This window comes from Budorcas taxicolor, chromosome 1 (genome assembly GCF_023091745.1).
Source record: "Budorcas taxicolor isolate Tak-1 chromosome 1, Takin1.1, whole genome shotgun sequence".
In the NCBI taxonomy this organism is placed as follows: domain Eukaryota; kingdom Metazoa; phylum Chordata; class Mammalia; order Artiodactyla; family Bovidae; genus Budorcas; species Budorcas taxicolor.
The window spans coordinates 10705056-10717670 of record NC_068910.1 but is presented as its reverse complement, the minus strand read 5'-3'; the positions used below and the strand labels follow the sequence as shown (position 1 = coordinate 10717670).

Sequence of the window (12615 nt, the reverse complement as noted above, 5' to 3'; positions counted from 1 at the left end):
GGCGCGCGGGCACCGGCGGGCGCGTGGCCGCGGCGGGGGCGCGCGGGGGCGGGCCGGCCGGGGGGGAGGACGGGGGAGGGCGGCGCCGGCAGGTTGGCGGCGGCCGCTATTTGAGCGCCGGTCCCGGACCCGGCGCTCAGAGCGCTTGGAGCCGGCGCGGCGGAGAGACCGCAGCGCGCACCCCGCAGAGGTGCTGCGGCTCGGGCAGCCCTGGAGGCCCGGCGCGAAGAAGGCGGAGGACGAGGAGAGGCGACTGCCGCCCGCCGCCCGTCACCCCCCGACACACACCCAACCCGCCGCCGCCCCCCCTCCCCGCGGCGCCGCATCTTGAATGGAAACATGGCGGTGCCGGCTCGGACCTGCGGCGCCTCTCGGCCCGACCCGGCGCGGACCGCGCTCCGATGGCCCAGCCGCGGCTCCCGGCTCGGCCCCGGCGCCCGGCGCCCGGCGGCCGGTCCCCCGCGCCCGCTGGCGCTGCTCCTGCCGCCGCTGCTGCTGCTCCCGCTGCTCGCCGCCCCCGGCGCCTCAGCCTACAGCTTTCCTCAGCAGCACACGTAAGTGGCCTTGGCCCGCCGCGGGACCCCGGCCGAGCCCGGAGCCCCACTTCGCACCCACCCCCAGTGCCCGGCCCGCGCCCCACTCCGGGGCGGGGGCGCCGGGTCCTGCCGCCCGCTGCGCCCGGGGGCGGCGACCCCAAGCCCAGAGGGCGGGCAGCCGGGGTCCCGGAGCTTCTGGCTGCGTCGCGAAACTTCCCAGCGGTGCCCCTTCTCCCTCCCATCCCCCAAACCGCGCAGAAGGAGATCTCGTGGGGTGGGGGTGGGGGGTCCGAGCTTGCCAGCTGATTGCCTTGCAGCTGTCGGGGTGACAGGGGAGACCTGGGGTTGCATGAGGGAGCGGCCGGAGACCCCCTGCCCTACGGAGTCGGAGCCCCGCGTCTGGCTCAGCCTTCCTCTCGGATAGGAAGCTGGCGCTTTAGACCCAAAGGTGGGGGATCCCTCCACACCTGTCTTCGCTGGCCTTTTTCCTTTGAGAAGCAGGGCTGGATGCAGAGAATTCGAGCACCTTACTGTGTGGCCAGTGCCACACAAGGGGTCAGTGTCCCTCCTGACCGCCCGCCCCCCACTACACCTAGGGGAAAGGTCCCCTGGAGGTGAAGGTGCCAGAGTGGAGGCAGAGGGTGAATGACAGCGAGGCGCCCCCCCCCCCCCCCCCCCCCCCCCCCCCCGCCCCTGCTGCTACTGCCAACAAGGTAATAGCAGCTCATGGCCCTGCCAGCTTCTGCTGGTCCTCCGTGGTCCTGAGCCTTCTCTCCCTTCCTGAGAGCCTGGCAACTCGGGCATCCTCCTCTGGGCCAGCTTGGCCAGATGTGTTTGGGGTTGGGAATGGATATTCAGTGCGTGTGGCCTTTAGGACAGCAGCTGTCTGTGGCATCGTGATCCAGCCTGTCAGTGCCTAGACACCCTTGTGGCTTTGGGGTACGGTGACCACCTTGCTGTCTGTTATGTGTCTCTGGGTCCAAGGAACCACCTGTCCCTGGACTCCTGCACCCAGTGGCCACACTAGGATTTGGGGAAATGAGTAACCAGGCTGCTTAGGGGCCGGGGGTGGGGGGGCAGGGTCTGGCCTCGGGGAAAGGGCAAGACTGGCTCTGCGTCATTAGACCAGTTCTGCCCAAGGGTAGGGGCCCCTGGTATTGCGTACTCTGGCTTGCAGGCTCTCCCAGATGAGGAAAAGCAAAACTCAGGAAAGGCTTTGCCCGAGTCTCTCTCCGTCTTGTCATTTCTCTCCTTGCACAGCCTGGCTGTGCTCAGGCGGGTGATCAGTAGGCAAATTACAGGTGCCGCACGGACGTGTCCTCTGTCAGCCGTCTGGATTTTTTGTGTGTGTATGTGGGGTGTGCGCAGGTAGAAGAGAATCATATGGAAGTTCAGGGTTTGTGGGTGCGTTATTGTCTTTGATTTGCTGTGATGAAAATGGACTTCAGCCCCAATGTTTAAAAAGAACAAAAGCGTTATTTTTTTGTTGCTGTTCTTTCTTCCCCTCAAAGCCAAGACACAGCTGTTTTTCCCCTCCTGGGCCGATATGTAGCTCTTTGAGTGAAGGTTTAAGTAGATGTCTCTTTTCACCTCTTCCCACCTTGCTCACTCTCCTTGCGACCCGCAGTGGGTCAGATGGTTGCTGGACCTGTGATTTACACCTGTGAGACCCTGACCGGAGCGAACACCTGTCCCTCTGTCCCCAGTCAGAAGATGGGGAGGTGGGTGTGATGACAGCGGCACGTTTCCAGCTGGACGCTCGTCTCTTGTCAGTATAGTTGGGGCTGATTTGAGGGTTTGGGACATGTCTTGCAACCCATAGCTAGAGGATGAGAGTCGAGTGGGCTGGGGGCTGTGCGGCTCTGAGGGTCCAGGGGGAGGGGACTGATGCTGCGACGACACGCAGCGCGGGCAGTGACAGCCAGCGCCCTTCAGCTGCCCTGGTCCCACAGATGCCGACGCCCACTGATCCTTGGAGGGAGGAAGGGGAGGGGGTTCAGTGAGGGCCCCTCCCCAGCCCCCTGCTTGACCGGGCTTAGTTGGAGTTGAGACTTTTGTTGAGCTAATGGGAAAGGCTGAGGCTGCTGCCCTGGGGCTGCTCTGGCCGGTGGCCTCCGTGAACTCTCCTGGGTTAGCGTGGCCCGGCTAGGATACGACTTCCATACAGGTACAGGCGGCTTTCTATGGTGGGCAGTGGGACCCTCAGCCTTATGGCCCTAGGGTGACAGCCCCTCGGTGGAGAGGGCCCTGGACGTGAAAGTCATTTCCCCATTAGTGTCTGGCAGTGTGACAGGGCCCAGCTTTGCAAGCTGCTGGGTTTTAAGCAAACGTGGGTTTGGGTCTGTAGTCGCTTTGGTGACATGGGTCTCTGCCCACCCGTCAAAGCAGACTCCGGCTGCTGCTGGATGGAGGAGGGCAGAGGAGTTACCGCTGGACAGAGGACAGGGCTTTGATTGGCGGGGGAGGTGCCCTCTCACCTCCCCTGGACCTGGATCTGGTTTTCAAACAAGGCCAGGGCCACAAGTGCTCAAGTGCATGTGTGTGTTTGCATGCCCTAGTGTGTCTGGGCTGAGGTGGGGCACATGGAGTCTGAGCACACATTGCCCGTTTCACCTGCTTCCTCCTGTTCCCTGTTTGCTGCTGGCTGGGGGGCGGCTGCAGCGCTTGGCCTTCCAGTGTCTTTTCCCTTCCCAGTTCTGGCAGTCTCCTTCCCCCTCCCTGCCCCCTCCTTGGGTCTCTCATCGCTTCTCTCACCCTCCCCCACTCCCTTGCCCATCCCTCTGGTCTCTCTGCGGCCACCCTGCCCTGCCCACCTCTTTTGTCATCTCTGTTGGACTGCTGTCCCCTGTCCTCTGGCCTCCTGGGTTTCTCTGTCTCCTGTTCCGTGAGGTCCGGGCTGCGCCGCTGGCTGCATCCTCTTAGTCCCACTCCTCCCCAGTGATGGTGCTGGCCCACACCTCCCTTCCTCTAGGGGATCCCGAGGGGTCTGGGCCCCCCAGCAGATTAATGACAGCCGGGTACATGTTCCTTTACCCGAGTGCCCACGATGGGGCATGCGTCCGTCTAGCTACGGTTAATGGTGGGTGACGTGTGTCTGTCTGGACCTCCAAGCCCGCGTCTTCACCTCCCTGTGGCTCCCCCTGTTAGAGGGAGGCAACGTCACACATCTGGGTCCCCCGTTTCCCCAACAACCTGCCAACGGCTTTTGCAGGAAGGAGGAGGGGGCAAGGCTTCGCGATCTGCTGCCGCTCCCACTGGCTCACATCTAGCCTAGTGCTCTTGATGCGGGGTGGAGGGAGCCTTGGCTGTGGTCCACCCCCAGGACTCACCTTTATTGGGCCAACTCTGCCAGGCTGAGCCCTGAGACGGGAGTAGCCTGTTTGAAGACGAGCCCCTGCTAGTGTGCGGGTGAACTCCCTCCCGAGTCCCTGGCACACTGGTGGCTCCAAGGAGAGACTGACTCACAAGTGGAGTGAGCCCTTGGTGCCACCCTCTCCGCTGCCCCCCACCCGCGTGGTGTGCAGGGGTCAGCCAGCTCTCGGGAGGAGGCAGTTTGGGGACACGGTGGGTGTCAGATGTGGGTCCTGAAGGCTCAAGCTTTGGTCTCCAGATCTGACCTTCTCCATTGGGGTGACCTTGCCTCTGTTTCCCCAAATAAGATAATCGAGAATCTGCTTAAGAGGCTAATGGTGAGAATTAATGGGGAAGGGTGTCACCTCTGGCGGGCAGGAAGTGTTCTGGCACAGGTGGGAGTCCTGGCAGCTGTTGATAACGTTAACATCTACCCCTGATGCTACAGCATGCTGGGCCCCCACCCACCAATCTTTCCAGGTTGTTCCCATGGGCTGAGCACCTCCCTGTCTTTCTGCTTTGTTATGCTGTCCCCTCATCACTGCCTGCTTTTCTCAGGGGTTTAGATCCTTCCTGCAGGGTCTCACACCCACACTCTCTGGAGGTCTCTGGGTTGTGCCACTAGCTCAGGCTGTACCCACCTACCAGAGATATCATCTCTGTGAGGAAGAGCACTGGGCTGCTTCCCTCCTTCCCTGAAGCCCACCTTGACTAAAGGTGGAATGTCACCAGGCCAGTGGTGGCCTCCCCTCACTGAGCTTGGGCCAAGCCCCTTATTCACATTACGTCCTTGACCTCAGACCCCATGGTCATGCCCATCCTGCAGATGGGGAGACTAAGACTCAGAAAGATGGAAGAACCTGCCCAAAGCCCCATAAGGACCAGGGCAGGGAGAGGACTGATCTTTCAGATGCTTAGGTGTCCTGCCAGGAGGCTGGGCACACCTGGGGATTGGCCCGGGAAGTTGGGATGGAGATGCAGAACTTGGGTATTTGGGAGAAAATGAAGACACATGAAACGCACCTTGGCTCCCAGCTATAACCTCTCCTGCTCTGTCCCTCTGTTCTCTTCTGGGTCTCAGGCAACCCTGAGAGGGCCTTCCAGGGCCCTGGCAGCCCAGTGCTCAAGGCCCCTGTGCCTACCTCCACCCCCTCCCACTTGTACACAGGAGATCATGGAGCGGCCCCCCCACCCCAGCCCAATGCGGGATTTTCCTTTTACGGGGCTTTGAGCCACATGCCAGGCGTGCCTGTCATGGAGGGATAGGCAAGAAGGACTTCATCTCAAGACCCTGAGATGCCGTCTCCCTCTCGAGATTCCAGTAAGGTTCCAGAGAGAAAGGTCGGGGTGAATGGGATGGGGATTGTTCATGGAAACCTGAGGCTGGATGCTCTAGGGCCACGGCAGTTTTTTCAAGCCTGAGGGGACTTCAGAGGACTTGGACCTTAATAGATGCTTGCATTTTCATGCTGTTTGAACATGTGAGGCCTGAGAGGCTGGGGAGCCAGGGTTCTATCTGCTAAGAAACTGTTCAAGGGGCAGTTGGAGGCTTGGGAGTCAAAGCAGGCAGGCATGTGGCGTGTGCCCTCCCTTGGAGAGTGGTGCTGTCTGTGGGTTGGGAGTGTTCTCTTTCTTTCTCCCTCCCCTTCCAGCACCCACCCACCCTACCCAGTTCCATCCTCAGGGGCTTCCAGATTCAAGATCTGCCTCGGAAACAGGTGACCTCTGTCCTAAGTGAGGGCTCAGGGCCTTAGGTCTGGGGAGGGGGACCAGGGCCTGGGGTGCTCTAAAGACGAGGGTGGGGGCCCTTCCCTCTGCTGGCTGCATCAGTTCAACCAACGGGGGAGCCTCTCTTCGTGTCAAGTTGGTTTTTTTTTTTTTTTCCTGGTGCCTACTGTCTAAACAAGAAGCTACAGAATCAATATTCGTATTCCCAGAGGGAGGTGTATGTGTGGTTTTTACTTTTTTTCCTTTCCCTCCCTCTCTTGTCCTGTGTAACCCAAAGAGCCTCCCGAGCTGTCTGTGGCTAAGAGGAGGATGGAGAAGTTGGTGGTGCAGGTGGCCGTGTGGATCGAGCTGCCCCTGGGGGGCTTACAAGGGACTCAAGGATGCTGTCATTTAGGTCCACACCAGCAGGACCTGGGACAGCGCTCAACCAAGCCCTGTGTGGCCACTGGCCACTGTGGGACTCAAGCAGTTGGTTTAGTGTCCCTGGCCTAGGTCCTGCTATGGATCACCTAGTTCCCCTCCCTCCTCACCTGGGCCCCCTCTTCCTGGGACTAGTCCAGCCTGCTGGGCCCCTGGCCACTGCTGGTGCCGATGACTGAGCCTGTGAAGGGTCTGGGCGTACAGAGCAGGAAAGCCTGTGTACCTGGGGTTACGTGGAGGGAAATCTTCAACACGGGGAACCTGAGGATCCCCACCTTGGGTTGGCCTGGTCCCGGGGGCCTCTGTCAAAGGCAGTCCCAACCCGATTCTCTCAGTTGGCAGCGTGCATTGTGGTGACCTTGGACAGTCTCATCCCCCCCCTGGGCCTCAGTTTCCTCTTTTCCATGGCTCTTCTGAGTCTGACATTGGCAGTGCCTTAAGAAGACAGGTCCAGGATTTTCCTGCTCCACTGCACACTCTGCTCCAGCTGTGGGGGGAGGCCTGACCCCAGCCTGAGTCCCACCTCCCCAGTGTGAGGAGCCTGCGCCTCCCATACTGGCCTCTGGTCACACCTTGGGTGTCTGGAAACGGCTTCTCAGACTGACCCACTTTGAGCTGTGATCAGCCTAATTGTTTAGCTGAGAGGGAGGGGTCCCGGAAGTCTTTCCCGCTGATTATTAACCATCTCTCCCTACCTTGGAAATGACTCATTAAACAAAGGGAAAAGAGGTGGGTAAGAAAGAGAAGTCACCCCCTCTGTCTCTCTTTCCTGCTCCCCTTAGACCCTGGGCACCTTGTTCCTGCCTGGGTGCCTTTCTTCCCTGCTGGACGAATCTTTCTGAACGAGTCCCCTCTAGACATACACAGAAGCTCTGCCACGCCTCTCACCAGCTGTGTAACTTTGCGAGGCTCCTCAGCCTCTCTGGGTCTTGGGTCTCGTCTGTAAAATAAGGTTCCCGTGATTGTGCTGCCTCATTGGGTTGGGATGTGAAAGGTCATGAGGGATGAATGACAAGGGCAGGGTATTCTTATTGGATCTCTGAGGGTTCTCGGTCCAGCTGGGCCTGTACTCCAAGTGCTGGGCACCTGTCCTATTGCCCATAGCGCCTACCACCCAGCCAGGCCCTGAGACTCCATTGTGGTTTCTGGGTCCTTTCTCCTGTGCTTGGCCCTTGCCGTGGCCTGTGTGCACATGTAAGCTTATGTATGGAAGTGTCTGCATATTTGTGCTTTTATGTACGTTTGTACACATTTGTTGGATATGTTCATGTGTGTGCACACTTGTGAGAGTGTCCATTTGTATATGAAGATGTGCTTGTGTGGGTGCATGTGAATGTGTGCCCGTGTGTGTGTTTCATGCATATGTGCAGGTTGTGTGTACATGCACGCACATGTGTGTACACAGGTGTTAAGTGTGTGCCTATGAATGTGAATGTGGGTGTGTGCTTCTGTGTGAGTGTGCATAGGTATGTATGGTTTATCTCTGCACCCAGAATGCGCTCCCAGTGCCCACCTTCTGTGCCCGCCTTTGAGGTTAATGCCAGGACTCCGCTGGGCAAATGCTGGCAGCCGGAAATAAAGCGGCCTGGTTGTCAGGACCAGTGTTGTGCAAACTTTTATGTCAAGAACAGCCTGAGTTAAGGCTGAGCTGGGAAGTTTGATCATCTACCAACTGGCTCGCTGACAGTCTGCAAAGGCAACACACAGAAGCTGCATCCTTGTAATTCAAATTTTTGCAAATCGAATGGTTATTTAGATGCACCACAGGACTTGGGACTCTGAGAAGCTTGGTGAGTCCTTTGTGAAGCGCAGCATCTTTGCTAACAGCCTTTCCCAGGTGGAATCTGGATGGGGGGGTGGGGAGCGAGTGGAGATCATAGCTTAGGCAGAGTGGGAACCCTCGCTGTGTGACCTTGGCCTGGCGTGTTTTTCTCTAGGAGTGGGTGCTGCTCACTTGCACACTGAAGGGAGGGAGACTGGCCTCCCGTGAAGCATCTGCTGTGGGTTTGGGGTTCTCGCTCTTAGCAAGACATTTGTACAGTCAGCTGCAGGCATGATTCGGGTATAAAAGCTTCGACTTGATGATGCCCGCATGTTCCTCTATTTGGGATGCCTCCAGCAAAGCTCTTCTTTTCAAGGATGAATTTTTGCCTTCTGGGTCTTTGTAAGCAAGGCAGTCTGGGTGTCCTGTGCTGGGTGCTAGCCTTTGGGCTATGTGGGCCCTGAACTGATGGGTTGTGATGTCTAAGAGAACTGCAAGTTTTGCTTTCCTGGCATTCTCAAAGCCTTTATATTGTCAGTGCTTGGACGCCCCAGCAGCCTAGGTATCTTGGGAGGCTTCTGCAGAGAGCTGGGGTGCCTACAGGGCCTGTGAGGGTAGGGAGCCTGCCATGACAGTCTCTTTGGGCAGATAATGGGCCTTGCCTGAGTCCCTGATTTGGGAAGGAATATCCCAGCCACAGAAGCCCTTGGGAACCTAGATGCCTCCATTGTACAGAGAGAGAAATGGACATCTGAGTGCCAGGAATAAGCCTTCAGGCCCCACATTTCCGCTGGCTACACACAGTCTGTGGGCAGGGCCCAGGTTCCCACCTGGGGCTCAATGCAGGCTGCCCAAAGGGTGGCCCCCATTCAGCCATCCTTGCACCAAGATGTACAACTGATTCTCTTAAATAAAAACATCCTTGACATGACATGGGAGCGATCTGAGGCCTCCTTCGGCAAACCCGCGGAGCAAGGTGCCTGTGGTGTGGGACCGCAGTTCCTGGTGTTTCTCTGGGGCAGACCTTGTTGGTGCCCTTGTGCCATCTTAGAGTTAGCGAGGCTTTCAGGGGACCCTTGGGAAGGACACCTTGTTGCCAGGTGGGCATGCATGGGCTGGGGTGTTCCTGAGATGGGTAGAGACCCCTGACTCTGCTGCGAGTTTCCAGCCTGACGTGGCCAATGTGGCATTTTAGCCTTGGTAACTTCCCTGCTCAGTGCATGTTCTCCTCCCTCCCGAGTCGCCTGAAATGCTACATTTGAAGCCTTAAAGGTCAGGCCTGGTGCTGCCACTGGTTCCAACAAACAAACGACAAAACAACCCACCTCAGCCCTGCCCTCAACTTCACTTATTGGAAAACAGAAGTGAGCTGGCAGAACAGGCCTCCATGCAGGGACCTTTCCTAGATGGGCATTTCTCCTCCCTGTGAGCAGAGGCTGGGGTGGGCATGGTGGGAACCCAGGCGTCTTCCCTTCCTTTCCTGGACCTCTCAGGCATGCTCTAGTGTCTTTCACTGAGAGTTAGCTATGACCTTGAACCCCAGAAGCCTGCTGTGGGCAGAGCTCCGCTTGTCACCTAGCATTTGGGGTCCTTCCTGGGCTGGCTCTGGCTCTTGGCCACTAGCTCTTTGACTAGACTCCAGCCAGGCCAAGCCACTTGCAGGTCCTAGTAGGAACTCTGGCCTCTCTGCCTCCTGGCTGTGTCCCTATTTTAGCCTGGCCTGCTCAGCCTGAGTATTGAGCCAAGAAGCCTTCCAGATCATTGCTCCCTACTCCTTGTGGGTCTTTCCTCCAACCTTGTGCCTCCCCCGACTCCCAGCTCTGTGCTCACTTTGTAGGGCCCTTCCAGGAGTAAGGCATTGACCTAACTACTAATACTTCAAAAGCTGAGTCCAAGGAATGGCTGCTAGGAAAAGAGGCTGCTTCTGTGCACACCTTGGCAATCCTAGCATATTAATTTTTTTCATCATGGTTAGGCCCTCTGACAGGGAACCCAGAGGTGGGTACGGACAGGTTGTCATCAAGGACCAAGGCTTCACCTGCAGTCTGCTTGGTTGGTCTTACTTTTGGTGTGGCTGTCTGTCCTTGACTGACTTCCCTCATGGCAATAAGATGGCTGCCACAGCTCCAGGCATCACATGTACCAGACATTAGGAGTAAAACAGGAGATGTTTCCTCTGAGTTCCCCTTAAAAGAAGGCTGGGAAACCTAAACCAGAAGCCCCTAGCCAAATTCCCCTCACACCTCATTGGCTAGCACTGGGTCACATGTACACTCTAAACCAATCACTGACAATCAGGAAGGTACATTGTGATTGGCTCAGGCTAATCAGGATTTACCCTTGAGTTAAGGATGGGGTCACCTTGGGGCTGGAGGTGGCAGAGATTCTTGCAGACTTGGGTTTTGCTAGCGAGAAGAGGGGTAGTGAAGAACATGGAGAAGCAGGATCTGTTTCAGGGTCAGACAAGAGGACTGACAAGAGGAAGGAGGAAGGGAGAGGAAGGGAGAGTGTTCACATTTGAGGAAACATTTGTAAAGGAAGTAATTTTAACCACATCATCAATCGCTGTGATCTGAGCCCCAGGTGCTGTATTTCACATATGCTAACAAATGAAATAAATTCATTTTTAGTCCCATTTCACAGACAAGAAAAATTGAGGTTCAACAAAGCCAAGTGATGCTGAAATCACACAGATGGTGAGTGGTGAAGGCAGGATTCACACCCCTGCACTTTGGTCTGAGCACTCAGCCACTGTGGTACACAGTCCTTCTACAGCCCACCTCCTCCAGAGAGCCTCCCACACAGGACCCTCAGGGTACCCCACACTCCTGCACTCTTCCATCACTCCCGTCGCTCTGCCCTTCTTATCTCAGTTTCCTCCTACTCCACCTCAGCCCTCTCCAGCTTACTGTGGGAATCTAGGCAAGCCACAGGCTCTGCTCCTCCCAGCCTCAGTGTCTTCAGCATTCCCAGGACCCTCTAGAGTGATGCATTGTTCTGCAGCTGGTGACAGTGCTCTCCTGCCACCCCATCTGCAGAGCTGCCACCTCTGTCCTGCCCTTTAAGCTCGTGCTGGGAAGACCGTGGCCAAGGGGGCTGCTTCTGATCGGCGTAGTGACAGGCCCAAGAGGGGATCTCTGCCCTCAGGATGCAGAGCACCAGGGCAGCAGCCATCTCCTTCCCTAGAGGTTTAACAAGCACTTCTTATGAACTGAACATGGAGTAAGCCTGAGAGAGGTTGGGTGGGCTGCACAGGGCCCTGCCAGCCCTAAGCGGGACCCCACCTATGGTCTGGCCGGCCTCTGCCTGTCCCCTAGTGCTTGACTGGCAGTCGCTATTTCATGAAGCCTCCTCTGACTTCCCTGGGCAGGTCAGGGGCTTCCTAGGTGCCCCTGAATTCTCCCCTATTCTTTTCCTGCAATAGACCTGCTGCCTCCCCTTCCAGGCTGCATGCCTGGAGGGGGCTGGGGTCACAACCACCTGTCGTCGGCCAGAGCTTCAGGCTAGCACACACCAAGTGCTCACAAAATATTCGCTGAACTGAAAGTCAGCACAGGTGTCTACAGGTCAAGCTGCTTATGTCTCTTTAAGCTGGACCAGCTTTTACAGGTTCTGGGACAGGTTCCCATGTGGCCCTGGGTTTGTTGTTGCCACAGGACAGAGGCCACCTCACGCAAGGGCTCTCTTACAAGGGATGCCCCAGCTTGGGGACTGCCTCCTGGGGGAAAGAGATGCAGGTGAGGTCCAGGGCTCCATGGGCTATGTTATTTAATTGGGTGGGATAGGGCCTGGGCATCAGCATTTTTCCAGAGGGGCTGCAGATGAGCCAAGATAGAAAGCTATGGCCATAGAGAATAGGAAGGTAAACACAGGAGCCCTCCCCCTGCCCTGCTCTGCCCGCAAGGAGAACTGAGGCTTCCAGAGGAATGGGGTGGGGGTCGGTGTACTGGTCCTGGGGAGTCTCCTGGCCCTGGTACCTGTGGGGCCAGCTGTTCACAGGTGTGTGTACATGTGGCCAGTGGCTGGAGTGTGCAGCCTGTTTCAAGGCAATCACCCGGCCGCCTCAGCCGGCTGCCCTGTCCCTTCCTGACTGCCCCTCTGTGTTGACACTTTCTCGGGCCTCATCTGCACTTCTGACCGCTCCATGCCCCTCCCATGTCTCAGGACCTGCCTCCTGATGGCCCAGCGCCACCTAAGTCCCCTCCCCAAACCTGAGCTGTCTGCGCACAGTCCATGGGAGAGATCGTCAGGGAGGAAGAAATAGAAGCGAGGCCAGAAAAACGATAACCACACATGAGTGGTGCACTAGGCAGCGTCTGAGGGGTGATGAGATGCAGGGCCTTGGTGGGCTGGGGGAGGTGGGGTAGAGCTCCTGCTTCAGACTGGATTCTGACAGGTCCTCTCAGGGTTCCCAGCCATTCCTGAGGCCTTGGGTGCCCCTGCCCCACCCCAAGTCAGGGCTCTGGGGGCCCCAGGGAGAGTACCAGGACCCATCTTTCTCTGAGAGCAAGCGCTGATGGGGAACAAGGACAAGGGGTGGGGGAGAGGCTTGCCCATGTGGATCCAGCCTCAGTTCTGCAAGCTCCAGGCAGGCCCCATCCGTCTCGTGCTGCTGAGCTCCATGAGGCTGCTGTACCCCTGCGTGCTGCCTCGTAGGAGCCCATGACTGGGGCTCTGCCTGCCTCGTGCCCCGCGGCCCCACGTTCCCTGGCACAGAATGGCTGGGGAGGGGTGGCGGGGAACAATCCCAGAGGTCATTAAGTCGAGTGATTTACATGGCTTCCGAGCCAGCGCTGGGGGAAATATGTTTCACAGGTG

The 12615-nt window shown here is 57.7% G+C and overlaps 1 protein-coding gene across 1 annotated transcript in view; it reads left to right on the top strand.

Moving 5' to 3' along the window:
• The first annotated feature begins 339 nt into the window (after nucleotides 1–339).
• CACNA2D2 (calcium voltage-gated channel auxiliary subunit alpha2delta 2) overlaps nucleotides 340–12615 on the top strand; it is a 137533-nt gene continuing 125257 nt past the window's right edge. Inside the window, exon 1 of the mRNA XM_052647292.1 lies at nucleotides 340–554. Coding sequence (XP_052503252.1) covers nucleotides 340–554 — 215 coding nt within the window. The remainder of the gene's footprint in view (nucleotides 555–12615) is intronic.